The sequence below is a fragment of the Numida meleagris genome, chromosome 11 (genome assembly GCF_002078875.1).
Source record: "Numida meleagris isolate 19003 breed g44 Domestic line chromosome 11, NumMel1.0, whole genome shotgun sequence".
NCBI lineage: Eukaryota > Metazoa > Chordata > Aves > Galliformes > Numididae > Numida > Numida meleagris.
In genome coordinates, this window is record NC_034419.1 from 11571463 (window position 1) to 11585994 (window position 14532).

Below are 14532 nucleotides of genomic sequence, written 5' to 3' on the forward strand. Positions count from 1 at the left end.
AGCCTTCTCTTCTCCCAGCTGAAGAAGCCCAGCTCCTTCAGCCTGCCTTCAGAGGAGAGGTGCTGCAGCCCTCTGAGCAGCTCCATGGCCCTCCTCTAACAGAGGGAACAGAACAGAAGCTGCTCTGGCTCTGGCACAGTGCCTCCGGTTACGGGATGAGCAGAGCAGGTAACGCTGTGTCCTTGGGATGCGGCGTTCTGGGCTCGGCGGGCACCAGGGGGTCCTGTCTGGTGTCTGCTTCTGGCGGGGCGATCCTGAGCGCTTCGCTTCCTGCAGACAGGGGCTATAGTCCAGCAACGGGCGGCTGGAAACAGCGCTCAGCTGAGAACGACCGGGAATTCCGTACCAGCACGGCGAGCTGCTCCCTCCTGCAGCCGCGCGGCGCCGCGTTACGTCGCGTCACGCAGTCACGTGGCGTCACGTCACGTCACGCCGGCCGTGCGGGCAGGCCGCGCTCTCGCTGCGGTTGGGGCGGCGCTGCGCGATCCCTGCCGGCCGCCGTAGGGCCGCGTGTGCGGGGCGGAGCGGAGCAGAGCGGAGCGGGCGGCGCGGGGCGGCATGGCGGACTACCTCATCAGCGGCGGCACCGGCTACGTGCCCGACGACGGGCTGACGGCGCAGCAGCTGTTCAGCTGCGGAGATGGGCTCACCTACAAGTGAGGGAGCGGGGCTGCGGGGCGGGGGGCGCGGGGCGGGCGCCGGGCCCGGCGCTGAGGCCTCTCCTTTCCGTTCCGTTCCCGCAGCGATTTCCTCATCCTGCCCGGGTACATCGACTTCACGGCGGACCAGGTGGTGAGTGCCGGGGCTGGGCTGCGGGCTGCGGGGGCGGGGGGGCCTGCGCCGCTCAGCGCTGCTCTCCCGGCACGCAGGACCTGACCTCGGCGCTGACCAAGCGGATCACGCTGAAGACTCCGCTCGTCTCCTCGCCCATGGACACGGTGACCGAGGCCGGCATGGCCATCGCCATGGCGGTGAGTGCCCGCCCTGCCCGCATCGCGCCGTGCCGCTGCCCCGGGGGATGTTGGGGGCAGCATGGCGTGGGCCTGCCGTGTACCTCGGGGCTGTCCCATGCACCTGCAGAGCCCTCTGGAGCTCCTGCGAGGCCCCCTGCTTCTCCCCATCGCTCCCTAGAGCAGTGGGGAGGGGCCGATCCTGTGCTCATCCCCAGGCCGCTGTGCCCCAGGCTCCACATCCACCTGTCAGTCCCTGAGGGAAGGGCCTCTCTGCATCCACCCGTCGGTCTTTAGGGAAGGGCCGTACCCCTTTGCCCACAGCTCTCATCTGCCTCTGTGTCTTCAGCTCACAGGGGGAATCGGCTTCATCCACCATAACTGCACCCCCGAGTTCCAGGCCAACGAGGTGCGGAAGGTGAAGGTGAGCAGCGGTGTGCTTGGGGCGGGTGGCAGAGCGGGGGTTGGCCCAACCCATTGCAGCACCTTGCGTTTGGCCGTATAGACCTGGAGGATGGTTTAGGCCTGGAGCCCTTCCAGCCTGCTGGGAAAGGAGCTGCAGCTGCAAGATGAGACTGCAGTGTGTGCTGGATCTTCACGTTTCAGAGTGGCGGTGCTGGCGTGGTTGCCTCCACAAACCTCACACTTTTGTTGTACGCTATGCTGAGCTCAGTGTGGCTTTTGAAATCTGAGTGGGAATGTTGCCCTTAATTTCAGCCAGGTCAATCTGGGAACTCCTTCAAATCTAATGCTACCTGAGTGAGCCTTAGTGCTGTTCTGCATTTTGGTGATGAGCATCTGGCCAGGCTGGGTGGCTGCAGACCTTTGTGCCTGGACAGTGTCTACCAGGCACTGCTCAGCCCAGTGGTGCTGCTCAGCCTATCTGCTGAACATCTTCTCTTTTCAGAAATACGAGCAAGGATTCATCACAGACCCTGTGGTGCTGAGCCCTAACGACAGAGTGCGAGATGTGTTTGAAGCCAAAGCTCGTCATGGTTTCTGCGGGATTCCCATCACAGACAATGGAAAGATGGGGGGCAAGCTGGTTGGTATCATCTCATCTCGAGACATTGACTTCCTGAAAGAGTCAGAGCACGACTTGCCCCTGGGCGAGGTGAGCACCTGCTAGATGTGTGCGTTACACTAGGAAGCCCCTGTGCAAAAGAGAGGGATCAGATCATGGCCATGAGAGGCTGTGCCAGCAGGCGGTAGCAGGCTCCATGTTAGCTCTGCCAAGTCAGTCTTTTCTAGGGCAGAGCATCTCCTCCATTTACCTCCCTTCTGCATTGTGAAAACCGTCTTCTCTACAACTGGTGCTGTCTGTTGGTGCAGGAGTTCCCAGTGTTCCTGCTTGCTGCTGCTGTCCCGTGCTGGTGTGGGCTGGGGCTGTAGCAACTGCCCTGTGCCCAGCAAGCCTTCCAAGTACTGCTCCTCCTTTCCTGGCCCGCGTTTCCCTTCATGCCTCATCTAGACCACTCACTTCTTTAAAATAACACGCTGAGCTTGAAGATGAATAAGTTGCCTTTTATAATGCTGCACTCTCAAACTCCCCTCTTACAGGAACACGTTCTCTGTAACGCTGGTGTTGATTCCTGTTAGTTCGGCTGTTTGTGTCACTTGAGCTGTGTAACTGTACACCACGGTGCTGTGGGTTACACCAGCGGTGCCTTGGGGCCAGCTGCTGCTCTTGGCTCAGGACTATTATTAGCTCTTGCTGAACAAACCTGTTGTCACATGCTCATCCTTGTTCACTTTTAAATCTCCTATAAATACCCGTAACAAGAGTCCTGCGACAGGAGCAGGTTCTAAAAGCATGCGTGGCCCTTTGAAGCGATGCTGTCCCATTCAGAAGAACGTGATGAGAACCTCCACTCGTGCTTTATGTGGCTCGTTCAGCACTGTGGAGTTGGAAGCTCGCTGCTGTTGGTGAAGGCAATGAATGGTCTCCTAGATCTTTCCATGTTTGCAGCTCAGCAGTGGTCTTGCCAGCCCATTCGTTGCCATCTGGTTAAACACATGGGTCTCTGGAGCTCAGGAAGCTTGTGGGTCACAGGATGTTTCTGTGATGTTTCAGGCTTCTGAGAGGTGGATTTTGTCAGAAAGAGGATTTTAGGTGGATGTAGGCAGGGCAAATGTCCTCCCTGATGCAAAGTATCTGTTCTTATGGTATCGATAGCTAAAGTATTCCATCATTTCTTTTGTGTGCAACTAATCTACCTTCCTTGAGGTTCAGTCTTCCTTCTCAGCTTTGCCTGGCCTTCCTGAGTAACCTTTTATGAGAACATCGCATGTGAACTTTGGGATTGCAGAGCGCTGGGGTGGGAAGGGGCAGGGTGGTCTCCCCAGCCCTCTGCTTGTGGTTCGGGTGCAGCAGATTGCTCGGGGCTGTCTGTATCTCCAGGCATGGAGGTCTGACTGCTTCTCAGCTGCTCTTCTGGCATTTGGCCCCATATCCCACATCAAATAAGCCTGTGTTCCAGCTGTGCCCGTTGTCCCTTGCTGTTCTACTGTGTTTTGATGTTTGTTTGTCAGAGTGAGCGTGGGTGAACATGTTTGTTTGGATTTGAGTGACTCCTTTGCCCCAGTGACCTTCCCAGCAGCTCGCTGTTCTGAGCGGAGCCCTCGCAGAGCCACGTGCTGGGGCTGCTGGCTGCATGCAGGGCTCGGTGCATTTCTGCCAGAGCAGTGAGCAGTTCTGGAAGCATCTCCAGCCCTTGGTTGCCTGTGCTCTATTAAAAAGGAAGCTGTTGGTTTGGGTGACGTCTTCCTGAGAGTCATCTGAGAGCTGTTGCTTGCAGGTGCTCTCCCTCGGCTTGCTGAGGCCCTCTGGCACCTCTTGTATTCATTGCACCGATGGGTTTGGGGGCTGTGTGTGACAGATTCCATCTGGCTGCTGCTCACGTGGGGGCAGAGCATTGGAGGCTGTTCCTGTGTGTTGCTGGAGGCGTGTTGCTGTGCTGTGGGCTCCTTTGTCTGCAGCGTACTCCCACTGTGCCGTGGAGCATTTCACGTGGGCAGAGGGGCTCAGTATTTTCAGATCAGTGCGAAGGAGTTCTTACGACTTTCTGTCTTCTCCCTCCCACCAGATCATGACAAAGCGGGAGGATCTTGTAGTGGCCCCAGCTGGTGTCATGTTGAAAGAAGCAAATGAAATTCTGCAAAGAAGTAAAAAAGGTACACGTGAACGCGTGTGACAGAACGGAGAGCGGTGGGAGTGCGGGTCTGGGAGGAGCAGTGGGAGAAGGAGAATGTGAGCACACATCCGTGCGTGGGTGGACCATGGAAAGGCCGCGTGCCACGAGGGAAGGACAGCGGGGAGAGAGTGCCCCAAGCCCTGTGCCAGGGGACGGAGTTCACATGCGTTCATCTCAGATCTGTTTGAAGTTGGGGGATTCTTGGCAACCCAGTGACTGGAGAACGCCTGGCTGTCCTGCCACGCCTCTTCCATTTTGAATCCTGGCCTTTGCGTTTTGGCACCCAGTTCAGCTCTGTTAGGATTTGATAGTTTGACTTGAATTCCTAGAATTCTCTGTTACGCAGATTTTTCAGTCATCTGGACCCTCTGCAGGTCAGGTCAAATTCAGTGGCTGTAATCCAGACTCAGACTGTACCTAAAAGAACATGAGCCACTCTCTCCTCAGAGGAAGCAGCTGGTGATGGAGAACGTCCCTGGCCCCTGGGCAGTCGCGGGGTTTGCTATCCAGCAGCAGTTCTGGCCTCGGTCCCACTTAGGGCATACTGCTGCTTGATTTTATAGATGGTGATCCCAGTGCCACTGTGGGTGTCAGTGCATCCTGGCAACCCAGCACCTGGGCTTTGATAATGCTGGTGGCCGTAATCACACTGTTAATTGGTGTTCCCACACCCGGGCACCAGAGAGGAGGAGGAAGGAGAGAAGCTGATACTGAGCAGCCCGCTTACATACTCTGGATGTTTGCCTTATTGGTGGCCGTGCTAACTACATTACCAGGGAGCAGGAGCCGGGGGTACCTGTCGTAAGCCAAGCTCTGGGTCACCACCTCGGCCAGTGCCTGCTGCTGCTGCTCTGCCACACGGCTCTGGGCTGCTGTCTGTCTGCAGGAATGTTCTCTGTTTGTCTCAAGGCAAGCTGCCAATTGTTAATGAGGACGACGAGCTGGTGGCGATAATTGCCCGCACGGATCTCAAGAAGAACCGGGACTACCCTCTGGCTTCTAAGGACTCCAAGAAGCAGCTGCTGTGTGGTGCTGCTATCGGGACACACGAAGATGACAAGTACCGGCTGGACCTCCTTGTGCAGGCTGGCGTGGATGCAGTCGTGCTGGTGAGCTGCTGCAACGCCTGGGGGGTTGGGGTGGGCTGAGGATCCGACCTGAAGATCTCCTGGCAGTGGAACAGCAGCATGGCAGTTACTCTCGAGGTGCTCCACCTCTGCTGTTTAAGCTTTCAGGCACAGCAGTCACTGCTGGTATTTGCACATTGTTTCTCATCGATTGTTAGCCTGCAAGTCCGCTGTGCTCCGAGGGCATGGCTGGGCTGGGCTGCAGCTGGAAATGTTTAACAGGCACTGCCAGCTGCCTGGGTCACCGAGGGTTGGCACGGCCTGATGGTGAGGTGGTTGACATCTGGTATTTGGGCTGTTCTGCTAGACAGCAGGGAGAGAAGCGTTCCTCCTGCCTTCCTGTTTCACCTGCGGTCTGAGACAAGGCAAACGGTGTCCTGTTGGTAGAGCAGCTGGTTCTTATGTGCAGCCAGATGTGCTGCTTGTTGCCCACTGGTGAAAAGTAGGAGAGCTGTGGGATTGAAGTGTGAAGGATATTACTGAAGTCTTTATGATAAACTGCCTTGCATAGGGAGGTACGTTACTATCTTGACAGCAGCTTCTCCTCTGGTTCTGTGCTCAGTTTGGGGTGTTATTCTGCCTGCTTAGCAAGTTTAGCAGAGATCCCCATAAGCAGAGTGAAGATCTGAGGTTCTTCCAGAGCTGTACTTATAATCTTCTAGAGAAATTCCAGTTGAAATTGGTTTTCTTTCTGTTGCAGGATTCCTCTCAGGGGAACTCCATCTTCCAGATCAATATGATTAAATATATTAAGGAGAAATACCCCAGCCTACAAGTTATTGGAGGAAATGGTAGGCATGTGTTGAAGACTTCTCGTTTCTAAATTATGTTCACTCTCTTAGACATAGAGGGAGCTGCAGGGACATGAATGAAAACATGGAATCGTAGAATAGCCCAAGTTAGAAGGGACCCGCAAAGATCATCGAGTCCAATTCCTGGCCCCACGCAGGACTACCCAATATTTAGACCCTATGTCTGAGAACAGTGTGAAGCAAACCTGTCGGTAAACGTCTGAACTTAACGGTTTCATCTGACTTGTGGAACGGAGCAGCACTGTTCTGCGGATGCTGAGCGGTACCCTGCTGCTGCCAGAGTTTCTGAAACCTTCATTGTGCAGCACAGTGCGCTGCAGGGCTTGGTAGCCCGTTACACGTTAGCCTCTTTTGCACACCAGTTTAACATTTTTGGTTAGTAACACTGAATATTGCTTTATGTGGCAGTCCAGTGGGGACTTTCCGTGCCTCTTGACTGCAGAGCACAGCAGTCCCTGTTGTTACCTGGTTAACATGTTACTGGTGCTGCTCTTAACCTGTGCTCTGCCCTCACTGCCTGCTGTGGCCCAGGGAGTGTTTGGCATTAGGTAGTGCCCTCTGCTACCTCAGCCTTTGGGTATAAGGAGCCGGTGAACCTATGTCATCTCATCTACTGGGGATGACTGGGACGCTCTAACTCCTGCTTTTGCAGGTAGTGGTGGGCAGATAGTCCTGGCTCTGGCACAGCTGGCCAGCCGGAGCCCTGGGTACGGGATGTCTGCAGCCACAGGGGCAAGCACCAGGGCAGAGCAGCGTCATGCACAAATTTGCTTGTCTCTCTTCAAACCAGTTTCTGCTCCCCACAGTTGTGACCGCTGCTCAGGCCAAGAACCTCATTGACGCAGGGGTCGATGCCCTGAGAGTCGGGATGGGCAGTGGCTCCATCTGCATCACGCAGGAAGGTGAGAGAGATCAGCTGTCTCCCAAATAGTCTGAAGACATCTGGTCAGTAGAGGTACTCTGCTAAAAGCAGTGCAGCCGGGACAGACTTCTCCCATCGTAACAGCTGTTCTCACAGCAAACAGCCTTCTACCCACTTTGTCCAGGACACTCTCATCACTGGGGTCAAACCTTTGGGGTCGCAGCAGCAGCAAAGGCATTTCCCAGTACTGACTGAGACTGAGTAGAGCAGGTGTGGCATGCGTGGCTTTGCCCAAGGGGAGCCACTGGCGTGGGGCAGGGTGGGCTTGGCAGACAGCACTGCAGCAAGAGGGACTTCCCAGCTCTCTGTTCTGTGCTGAAGAAAGCAGCAGCGGCGATGGGTTAATGCGCCAGGCTGTCCGTGCTCCCCTTCCCTCTGGCAGTAGTGTGTGTGGTGGTTGAATTTTGGTCTGCTGGGCTCCATGCCTTTCTGCAATTTCCGTGCTGAAGTGGGGTTTCTGGCTGTTGTCTCTGCAGTTAGTGGGAGCTTGTGCTGGGCAGAGGCAGTGTCACCCTTAGCTAAGAGGCAGAGAGAGAGTAGACGAGGCCTGGAAAAGTCTACTTTGAGGCCAGGCTCAGTCCTCGTGTTCTAATTCTGACAGGTGAGGTGCAGAGGGGGTGGTGAGGCACTGCAGCCTGCAGGTGCAGCCCATCTGCTTTGCTCCTCGGTCCTCACCATGGGAGCAGCAAGAGGTGGCTGACACATGGACACGTTGTGCTAGCGCTCTGCCGATTCTGGTGTGGAACCTCTGAGCTGCCCTGGACCTGAACCTCGTTTTTTGCTTTGCCTGCTGAGGGTGCTGTGGCTGCAGGGATTCTCGACCTCACAGCCAGCATCGGGCTGATGCTCCCACAGCAGGAGTGGAACCGAGATTTGTGTGTCCTGCTCTGTCTGCCCTGAGGCAGAGTACAAGGCATGCTTTGCTCTGCAGTGTGGTGATCATCTCCAGAGGGTGCTGCAGGCGGTCGGGTTGGGTGCTGGCTTGGGGGAAGGAGCAAAGCTAGAACATGCCACTTTGCAGCAGACAGGGTTGCCAAGCTCTTAAGCACGGCTCCCCAGGCTTTTGGCCCTCTTAGGGCAAAAACTCTCATTCTGGGGGTTAATGGATTTACCTTCTTGGATGGCTGCTGGGGTAGGGTGAGCATGCGCTGCGCACAGCCGGCCTGGCTGGCTTGGAACTGGCCTCTGGCTTGGCTCGGGCTAGGAAGGGTTTGCAAGGTCAGCTCTGTCCCACACCGTATGCTCTGCCTAGTAGCAGGTCACTGCTGGGGTCCTTTGTTCTGCTGCTGTTCTTCTGTCTCTAAAATATATGTGTTTGTTTTTGTTTAGCCGCTCCAAAGATCCCTCCAGACCTAAAGTCCCACAGCCCCAAATGCCCTTCTACTGTCACGGGCACCTATAGTAAGTCACTTGCCCTGTTCCCAACCCTAATTATGTGTCTTGAAGCAGGACCCTGATTTGGCTGCACATGGCCCTACTGCTTGTTTGAGAATAATTTAGCTGTAGATGCACTTGGGGTTTTGTGGCTTTGGATACTGGTTTTGAATCTGAAATTGAAGCTGAGAAGCCTTTCTGAATTCCTAAAGCAGGGTCTGAACTGTCAAAACTGAGGGCATTCAGGCCAAAAGCCAGTTCGGGAGCCTGGCTGAGCCTCCTGGCTGGATCCCCAGCCCAGGCACACACCTGCTAGTCCAGCACTGGGAGATGATCCCTGAGCAGTCCTCAGTCCTGCTCTACATCTGGGCCCGGTTGTGGGGAAGTTATGCACTGGCTGAGCTTGACTTGAAGCTGGCTCTCCCGGGGTTATAACAGCATGTTACAGCTGTGTACCAGAACCACGTCTCTCCGCACTAATGCCTGATTCCTGTGGGGAGAGAAGGGGCTCACTCCTGCCCAGCACAGGGTGCAGCTTTGCTCTGTACTTCTCTGATGCTGCTGGATTGAGCAGACAGCCATGGTAACCCTTGGGTTTTGCCCTTCCTTTCTGTTTTGAAACACCTCAAAGGGAAGGAGGTTTCTGTTGAAGATCCTGGAAGGTTTTCTCTAGCGGTTGATCTTTTAGGGCCACCCTTTGCAGATACACTAAAAAAGATGAACTCTCCCCCTCACTACTTGGTGTGTGCGTGCTCTGAACCCTGCTTTGGAAGCCTGCACTTGGAAGCTGTGGTGCTGGGCCCTGGGACATTGGGAACGGTGTGATGCTCCCAGGAGCCCTGAACCAAGTGGTTCCTTAAAGGGCTGGTCTCTGTGGTCGCTGGCGGGAGGTTTCTGTGCACTCTTTTTCCTGGTATGATCCTATAGATGCCAGGCTTTAGGTCCTCCCAAATGAGTTGCTTCTCCCCATTGAGCTCTTCCCTTGCGGCCTCAATGTGGCCTTTAGCAGTGTGGTACCAAGTGAGACCATCTCTTTAAGGCTAACAGTGTTCACGTTGGACCTGGCAGACCTCCCTGGCTGGCTGAGCCCTAGCTTAATGCAGAGTTTTGTTCCATTCAAATCAGTTCTTTCATGACCTCTACCTGGCTTCCCTCTCTCAGCAGCTGCTGCTGAGCCCTGGGAACAGAGCGATCGCAGCCTCTCGGCCTTGGCAGATCTGCCAGGGAGGTGTGCTGCCAGTGCTGCTGGCAGCAGGCTAAACCACACCTGGAGTTTGCACTCTGAAGTACTAATCCTGCATGTCCATAATCTTATCTGCTGTATCAGACTAACTGTGACTGGCGAAAAGGCTTCCGGTTAATTGTGGGGAAGTCTCGGTGAAAGAAGCTTATCTTGGCATACTTGCATGCCTGCAGCTGACAAATGTGTTACAAGACGTGCCCTGTGCTGATTTTCCCTCAAGCCTTCCATGCTCAGTGGAAAGCCTCTAACTGCTAGCGACTGGGAAGCACAGGTAAATCTGGAGCTAATAACTTCCCTCCCGTGGGGCAGCTAAAAGTGACAGAATCCTGGCTGCACTGCAGGGCAGGAACAAAAATTATTTCCTGTGAACCGTCTGATCATCCTGCCCACTTCCTTTTCCACTGCTGCATGTTTGTGTGTGTGTGTGTGCGTGCAGGTGTGTATATATCTAACAATATATCTATATATAGCTATGCATATTGACTGTCTCCCAGCCAGCTGCCTCTCCACGCAGGAGGCACAGCGGACAGCTGCTGGGTATACAGAGAAGGGGCCTGGCACTGCTAGAAAGGGGCGGGCAGTGGGACATGGCCCGTGCTAGGGATGCTCTGGAGAGGAGCATTTGGAGTCCGCTCCGCTTCCTTCCCAAGCCCCCCGTCCACCCGCTATGAGTCACGAACCTTGGCTCATCCCAGGCGTTCATTTGATCAAAGATCCCAGTCCCAAGATCACCCCCAGCCTGCAGAGCTGAGGGCCACGAGGATGTCCCAGCAGGTATCTCCCGGGCGTGTGCTTCTCGCAACTCGGCCCAGGGAAGGAGCACCCAGGGATTTGTGGGTTCCTGAGTGCTGGGGCATGTGTGTGCTGGAAGCCTGAAGGGCCTGCTGGGGTGGGGAAGCAGTGCTGCATAGGAGCTGACTCTTTTCCTGCTCTCTCCTCACCTGTAGTGCTGGCATGCGGCCGCCCCCAGGCCACGGCTGTGTACAAGGTGTCTGAATATGCCAGGAGATTTGGCGTCCCGGTGATTGCAGACGGAGGGATCCAGACAGTTGGGCACATCGCCAAGGCCCTCGCGCTCGGTGCTTCCACAGGTGAGCGGAGCGCGGAGGAGCTGGGTTGTGCACCGAGTGCCATGTGTGGCTCCATATGGCGTCAGTCTCGGCACGAGAGCGTGAACCTGCAGGAGGCTGTGGGCACAAGGGACCAACGCAGCTTAGGAGCTGTGTGCTGTCATCCTGAGGGTTTTGCAGCCACGGCCTTCCTGCTGCTGACCTGCTGCCCTTGTTGATCTCTTGCACTAGTGATGATGGGCTCTCTCCTGGCTGCCACCACGGAGGCCCCAGGCGAGTACTTCTTCTCAGATGGAATTAGGCTGAAGAAATACCGTGGCATGGGCTCACTGGATGCCATGGACAAGAACTTGGGTAGCCAGAATCGGTATTTCAGGTAAGAGATGGTGCTCTGGGACGGCAGACCAAGTTGTTGGGATCTCTGGCTCACAAATTTTCTTGTTTCTGCTCCCATGCAGTGAGACAGACAAAATCAAAGTGGCCCAGGGGGTCTCTGGCGCAGTGCAGGACAAAGGCTCTATCCACAAGTTCATTCCATACCTGATTGCTGGGATCCAGCATTCCTGCCAGGATATTGGTGCCAAGAGCCTGACCCAAGTCCGGTGAGTGCTCACCTGCGCTCGTGCTTAGGTTAGGCCGTGGTGCTGCCCTTTGGGGTCTCTGGGCAGGCTGTGCCCAAGCTGCAGTGTGCTAGTGCTGCTTTGCTGTAGCCCTTATCTCCGTTAGGCACTGGGTGGTACATCTGCCAGCTCGAGAGGTGCAGGAGCATGGCTTCCCCATGAACTTTCTGTTGGCTGGGCCTGAAGCGTTGCTGGGTTACCTGGCTCTGAGGAGCACAGCAACGGTCGCTCTGACCGGAGCTGCAGGAACCACTGCCTGCCTCATCCCCGCTGCTCTGGCTAAACACGTCAGGGCCCTCTTCCCTGGGCTCTGGGTGGCACCTCACTGGCTGTCCTTCCTTCCCAGAGCCATGATGTACTCGGGAGAGCTGAAGTTTGAGAAGAGGACGACATCTGCCCAGGTGGAAGGAGGGGTTCACGGCCTCCATTCGTAAGTGCTCCTGGCACCTGTTCCTAGCTGTGTTGTGGCCCCTTCCTAGGCTCAGACAGGTCAGTAAAAGGGCTGTTTTGCTTTTGTCCTTGCAGGTATGAGAAGCGCCTCTTCTGAAGGAGGCCCCTCTGTGTCTGTCATTGTGCCACTGGGCCTCACGCTACCCCCCATGGGAGCTGCTCGTGCTGCAGAAGTGCCATTTCTCTGTGGGCTGCCTGGAGCTCCCTGTATCTGTTGGCTGCTTCATCCCCACCTTCGAGGGTCTACAAGCCACCCAGGAACCATGCTTCTGGGCTGGTGCCTGGAGCCTCGTATGTGTTGGCTGTGTTTTACAATAAAAGAGGAAAAGAGGTGTAGTTGGTGTGTCCAGTCAGCCCTTGCCTCTGTCCTGCCCTCTCTGCTCCTCATCTTTTGCTGCTGTCTTCCCCCTGCATGCTCTCAAGGGTGTAGGAATGGGCTGAGCAGGAGGGGTGAAGAGAAAGGAAGGGTGTTGAGTGTAAGTGTTTTTAAAAAAAAAAAAAAAAAAAAAAGTGTTTGGAAGCCTCAGGGGCTATCACAGCTCCAGGAGGGTTTTACAGAGAAGTGATGGATCTTACACCACACTACAAGGCCAGCAGGGGAGCTGATGGCCCCAAGACGGGCAGGGGGTCGGGGAAAATGGAGAGGGGACAACCCCTTCACAGTGAGTGCTTTAGGGCTAAGGCAGCTCATGTTAGCAAACCAACCCGGCTTGAGCAGAAAATGAGTGGCCCCTGGGCAGGAAAACAAACGTGTATCACCACCAGCCACTGTGGGGAGCTGCCCGGCCAGGCGCAAGGCAGCAGTTGGCTGGTGCAGTGACAAACATGGAGGTGCTTGTGCATGTGTATGCAGACAGCACGCACCTCAGCAAGCACACTGCCCTCCCTGTTTTCACGTGCTTGGTGCTCTCCACAACACAGTATTTCTCCTCTCTGTGGCCTCCCCTAAACATCCCGAACACCTCCCAGCCGCAGGCGTTCTGCCCGCACCCCACGCAACAGCCCAGGCTGGAGGCCTGCGGCGCTGGAGTGCTCGCAGGGCATAACGAGCCCGTTGTTTCCTGGAAGGCACATGGACAATGAACTCAAACGTGGGCTCACAACCAAACAGCTCGTGGGCAGATGAATGCTGCAGAAGTTTGCTTTTCTGCATGACTGCCCACTGAAACCACCTGGCCTGGCTAGGTTAGCTTGCAGCACAGCACGGGGTGCTGCAGGTATTTTACACCTGGATCAGCACCCTGCCCCCAGCCAAAGACGAGCACTGCTCCTGCACGTAAGCGTGTGTTCACCAACAGCGCTTCTGTCGCTAATGATGCCTGAAAAAACTCACCTCTGTAGCACGGGGATGTCAAATTAGATTTGCATATGCTAAAACCAGAACCTGGAATTACAGGACAGCCGTATCAGTGCCAAGCACTCATTCACCTGCAGGGAGGAGGGCAAGCACTGCAGCGTCCTACAGCAGCTCAGGGCTCAGCAGGGAGCCACCAACCTCAGAGCAGAGCACGGGGCAGGCGAGGAGCTGCTGGCAGGAGGCGGCCCTGACACCTGGCACCCAGCCCAAGGAGCTGCCCCCTCCCCGCCACCTGCCAGCTCTGCAGGGGTGGTGAGCACGCCAAGCCAAGTAGCTCGTCACAGCCCCTTTGCTGAGCGTTAACCACTCCGTGATTGCTTTGCACTTCTGATTTATGTATATTCTCCTCGTGCAGCCCCCAGGCACGGCTGTACAGCACTCCACAACACCGTCCTGCTCGCTGAGAGGCAGTAACCAGCCAGCAGCCGGGCTCTGACGCTCCATCCTGCAGCGTTTCTCTGCCCGCAGCAGCGGTGCTCGGAGTGTGGCAGCCCCAGCGCTGCGGGCAGGTGAGGGCAGATGCTCTCAGTCCGTGGCAGCGGGCAGCTCTGTGAGCCCCGTGTAGGTGCCCCGAGGGGGGATGAGGGCGGCGGCTGTCAGGCGTTTCTCGCTTGTCAGGAAGTTGAAGGTGGCACACGCGTTTGGCTGCGAAAGGAGAGAGGGACGGTGAACGGGTCACGGCCACGGAGAGGGACGGCAGCCGCGGGGCAGGGCCCAACCTCACCGTGTCCTGCACCTCCACGGCAATCCCACACAGCCGCATCTGCCGCAGCACGCTGGGATGGAGCTGCTCCACTCTGTCCCCCGTGCCCAGCACCAGGATCTCTGCAACGAGGCACAGAGGTGGCACAGCGGCAGGCAGGCTCCTGCGCTGCCCCAGCGCCCGGAGGGAGCCCCGAGCGTGGGGGCCCATCCCCATCCCCATCCCCATCCCCATCCCCATCCCCATCCCCATCCCCATCCCGTGCCTCGGGCCGTACCTATCCGCGGCTCCAGCAGGCGGAACAGCGCCAGGCTCTGCAGCGAGATGTCGCGGTGGGAGCCGACCTGCGGGCACAGCGCGGCGCTCAGCGGGGCGGCCCCGCTCCTGGCCCCGCTCCCGCTCCCAGCCCCGCTCCCGCACTCACGTTCCATTGCAGGATGGCGCGGGGCAGCACGGCGCAGGGCCCGACCACCACGCTCCCGCTGATGCTGAACCCGCGGGTGCTGTAGCCCTCGATGAAGGCGGTGTTGGGGCTCTCGGGCTGCAGCACCGTCACCCGCGTCCGCTGGTACATCTCGTCGTCCGACGGCGTCAGGCGGTGACCGCGGCACGGCGCCCTGCGGGACCGGCGGCGGCTCAGCCCCGTGTGCCCGCACCGGGACCCCCGTCCCCACAGGGCCGTCCCCCCCCGACCCCGCACCCTGTGACGG

At 56.8% G+C, this 14532-nt stretch overlaps 2 protein-coding genes across 3 annotated transcripts; one reads left to right on the top strand and one right to left on the bottom strand.

Annotated features, from left to right (window-relative positions):
- On the top strand, positions 476 to 12098 carry IMPDH2 (inosine monophosphate dehydrogenase 2). Of its 2 annotated transcripts, XM_021409998.1 has the most exons (15): positions 476 to 656; positions 744 to 792; positions 870 to 971; positions 1300 to 1374; positions 1858 to 2064; positions 4037 to 4124; positions 5054 to 5253; positions 5972 to 6062; positions 6890 to 6985; positions 8335 to 8406; positions 10570 to 10713; positions 10924 to 11068; positions 11151 to 11294; positions 11659 to 11742; positions 11838 to 12098. In XM_021409998.1, the coding sequence occupies exons 1-15, from the start codon at positions 559 to 561 to the stop codon at positions 11857 to 11859; spliced, it is 1617 nt and encodes a 538-aa protein (XP_021265673.1). In that variant the 5' UTR covers positions 476 to 558; the 3' UTR covers positions 11860 to 12098. The 2 variants fall into 2 exon arrangements, with proteins under 2 accessions (XP_021265673.1, XP_021265674.1); XM_021409999.1 differs by lacking the exon at positions 8335 to 8406 and having other exon boundaries at positions 481 to 656.
- NDUFAF3 (NADH:ubiquinone oxidoreductase complex assembly factor 3) lies at positions 13104 to 14439 on the bottom strand (the record flags this gene model as incomplete). The annotated part of the gene is given in 4 exon segments (XM_021410000.1): positions 13104 to 13764; positions 13844 to 13944; positions 14100 to 14166; positions 14247 to 14439. Coding segments are annotated over 4 exon segments (481 nt in total), but the record flags the coding sequence as incomplete, so codon positions are not given.

Bases quoted from the DNA above. Each gene is read 5' to 3' on its own strand.
- IMPDH2 (XM_021409998.1), top strand. From the start codon at position 559: ATGGCGGACTACCTCATCAGCGGCGGCACCGGCTACGTGCCCGACGAC. The intron at 793-869 runs GTGAGTGCCGGG...CCCGGCACGCAG, and splicing joins ACTTCACGGCGGACCAGGTG to GACCTGACCTCGGCGCTGAC. The intron at 5,254-5,971 runs GTGAGCTGCTGC...TTTCTGTTGCAG, and splicing joins GCGTGGATGCAGTCGTGCTG to GATTCCTCTCAGGGGAACTC.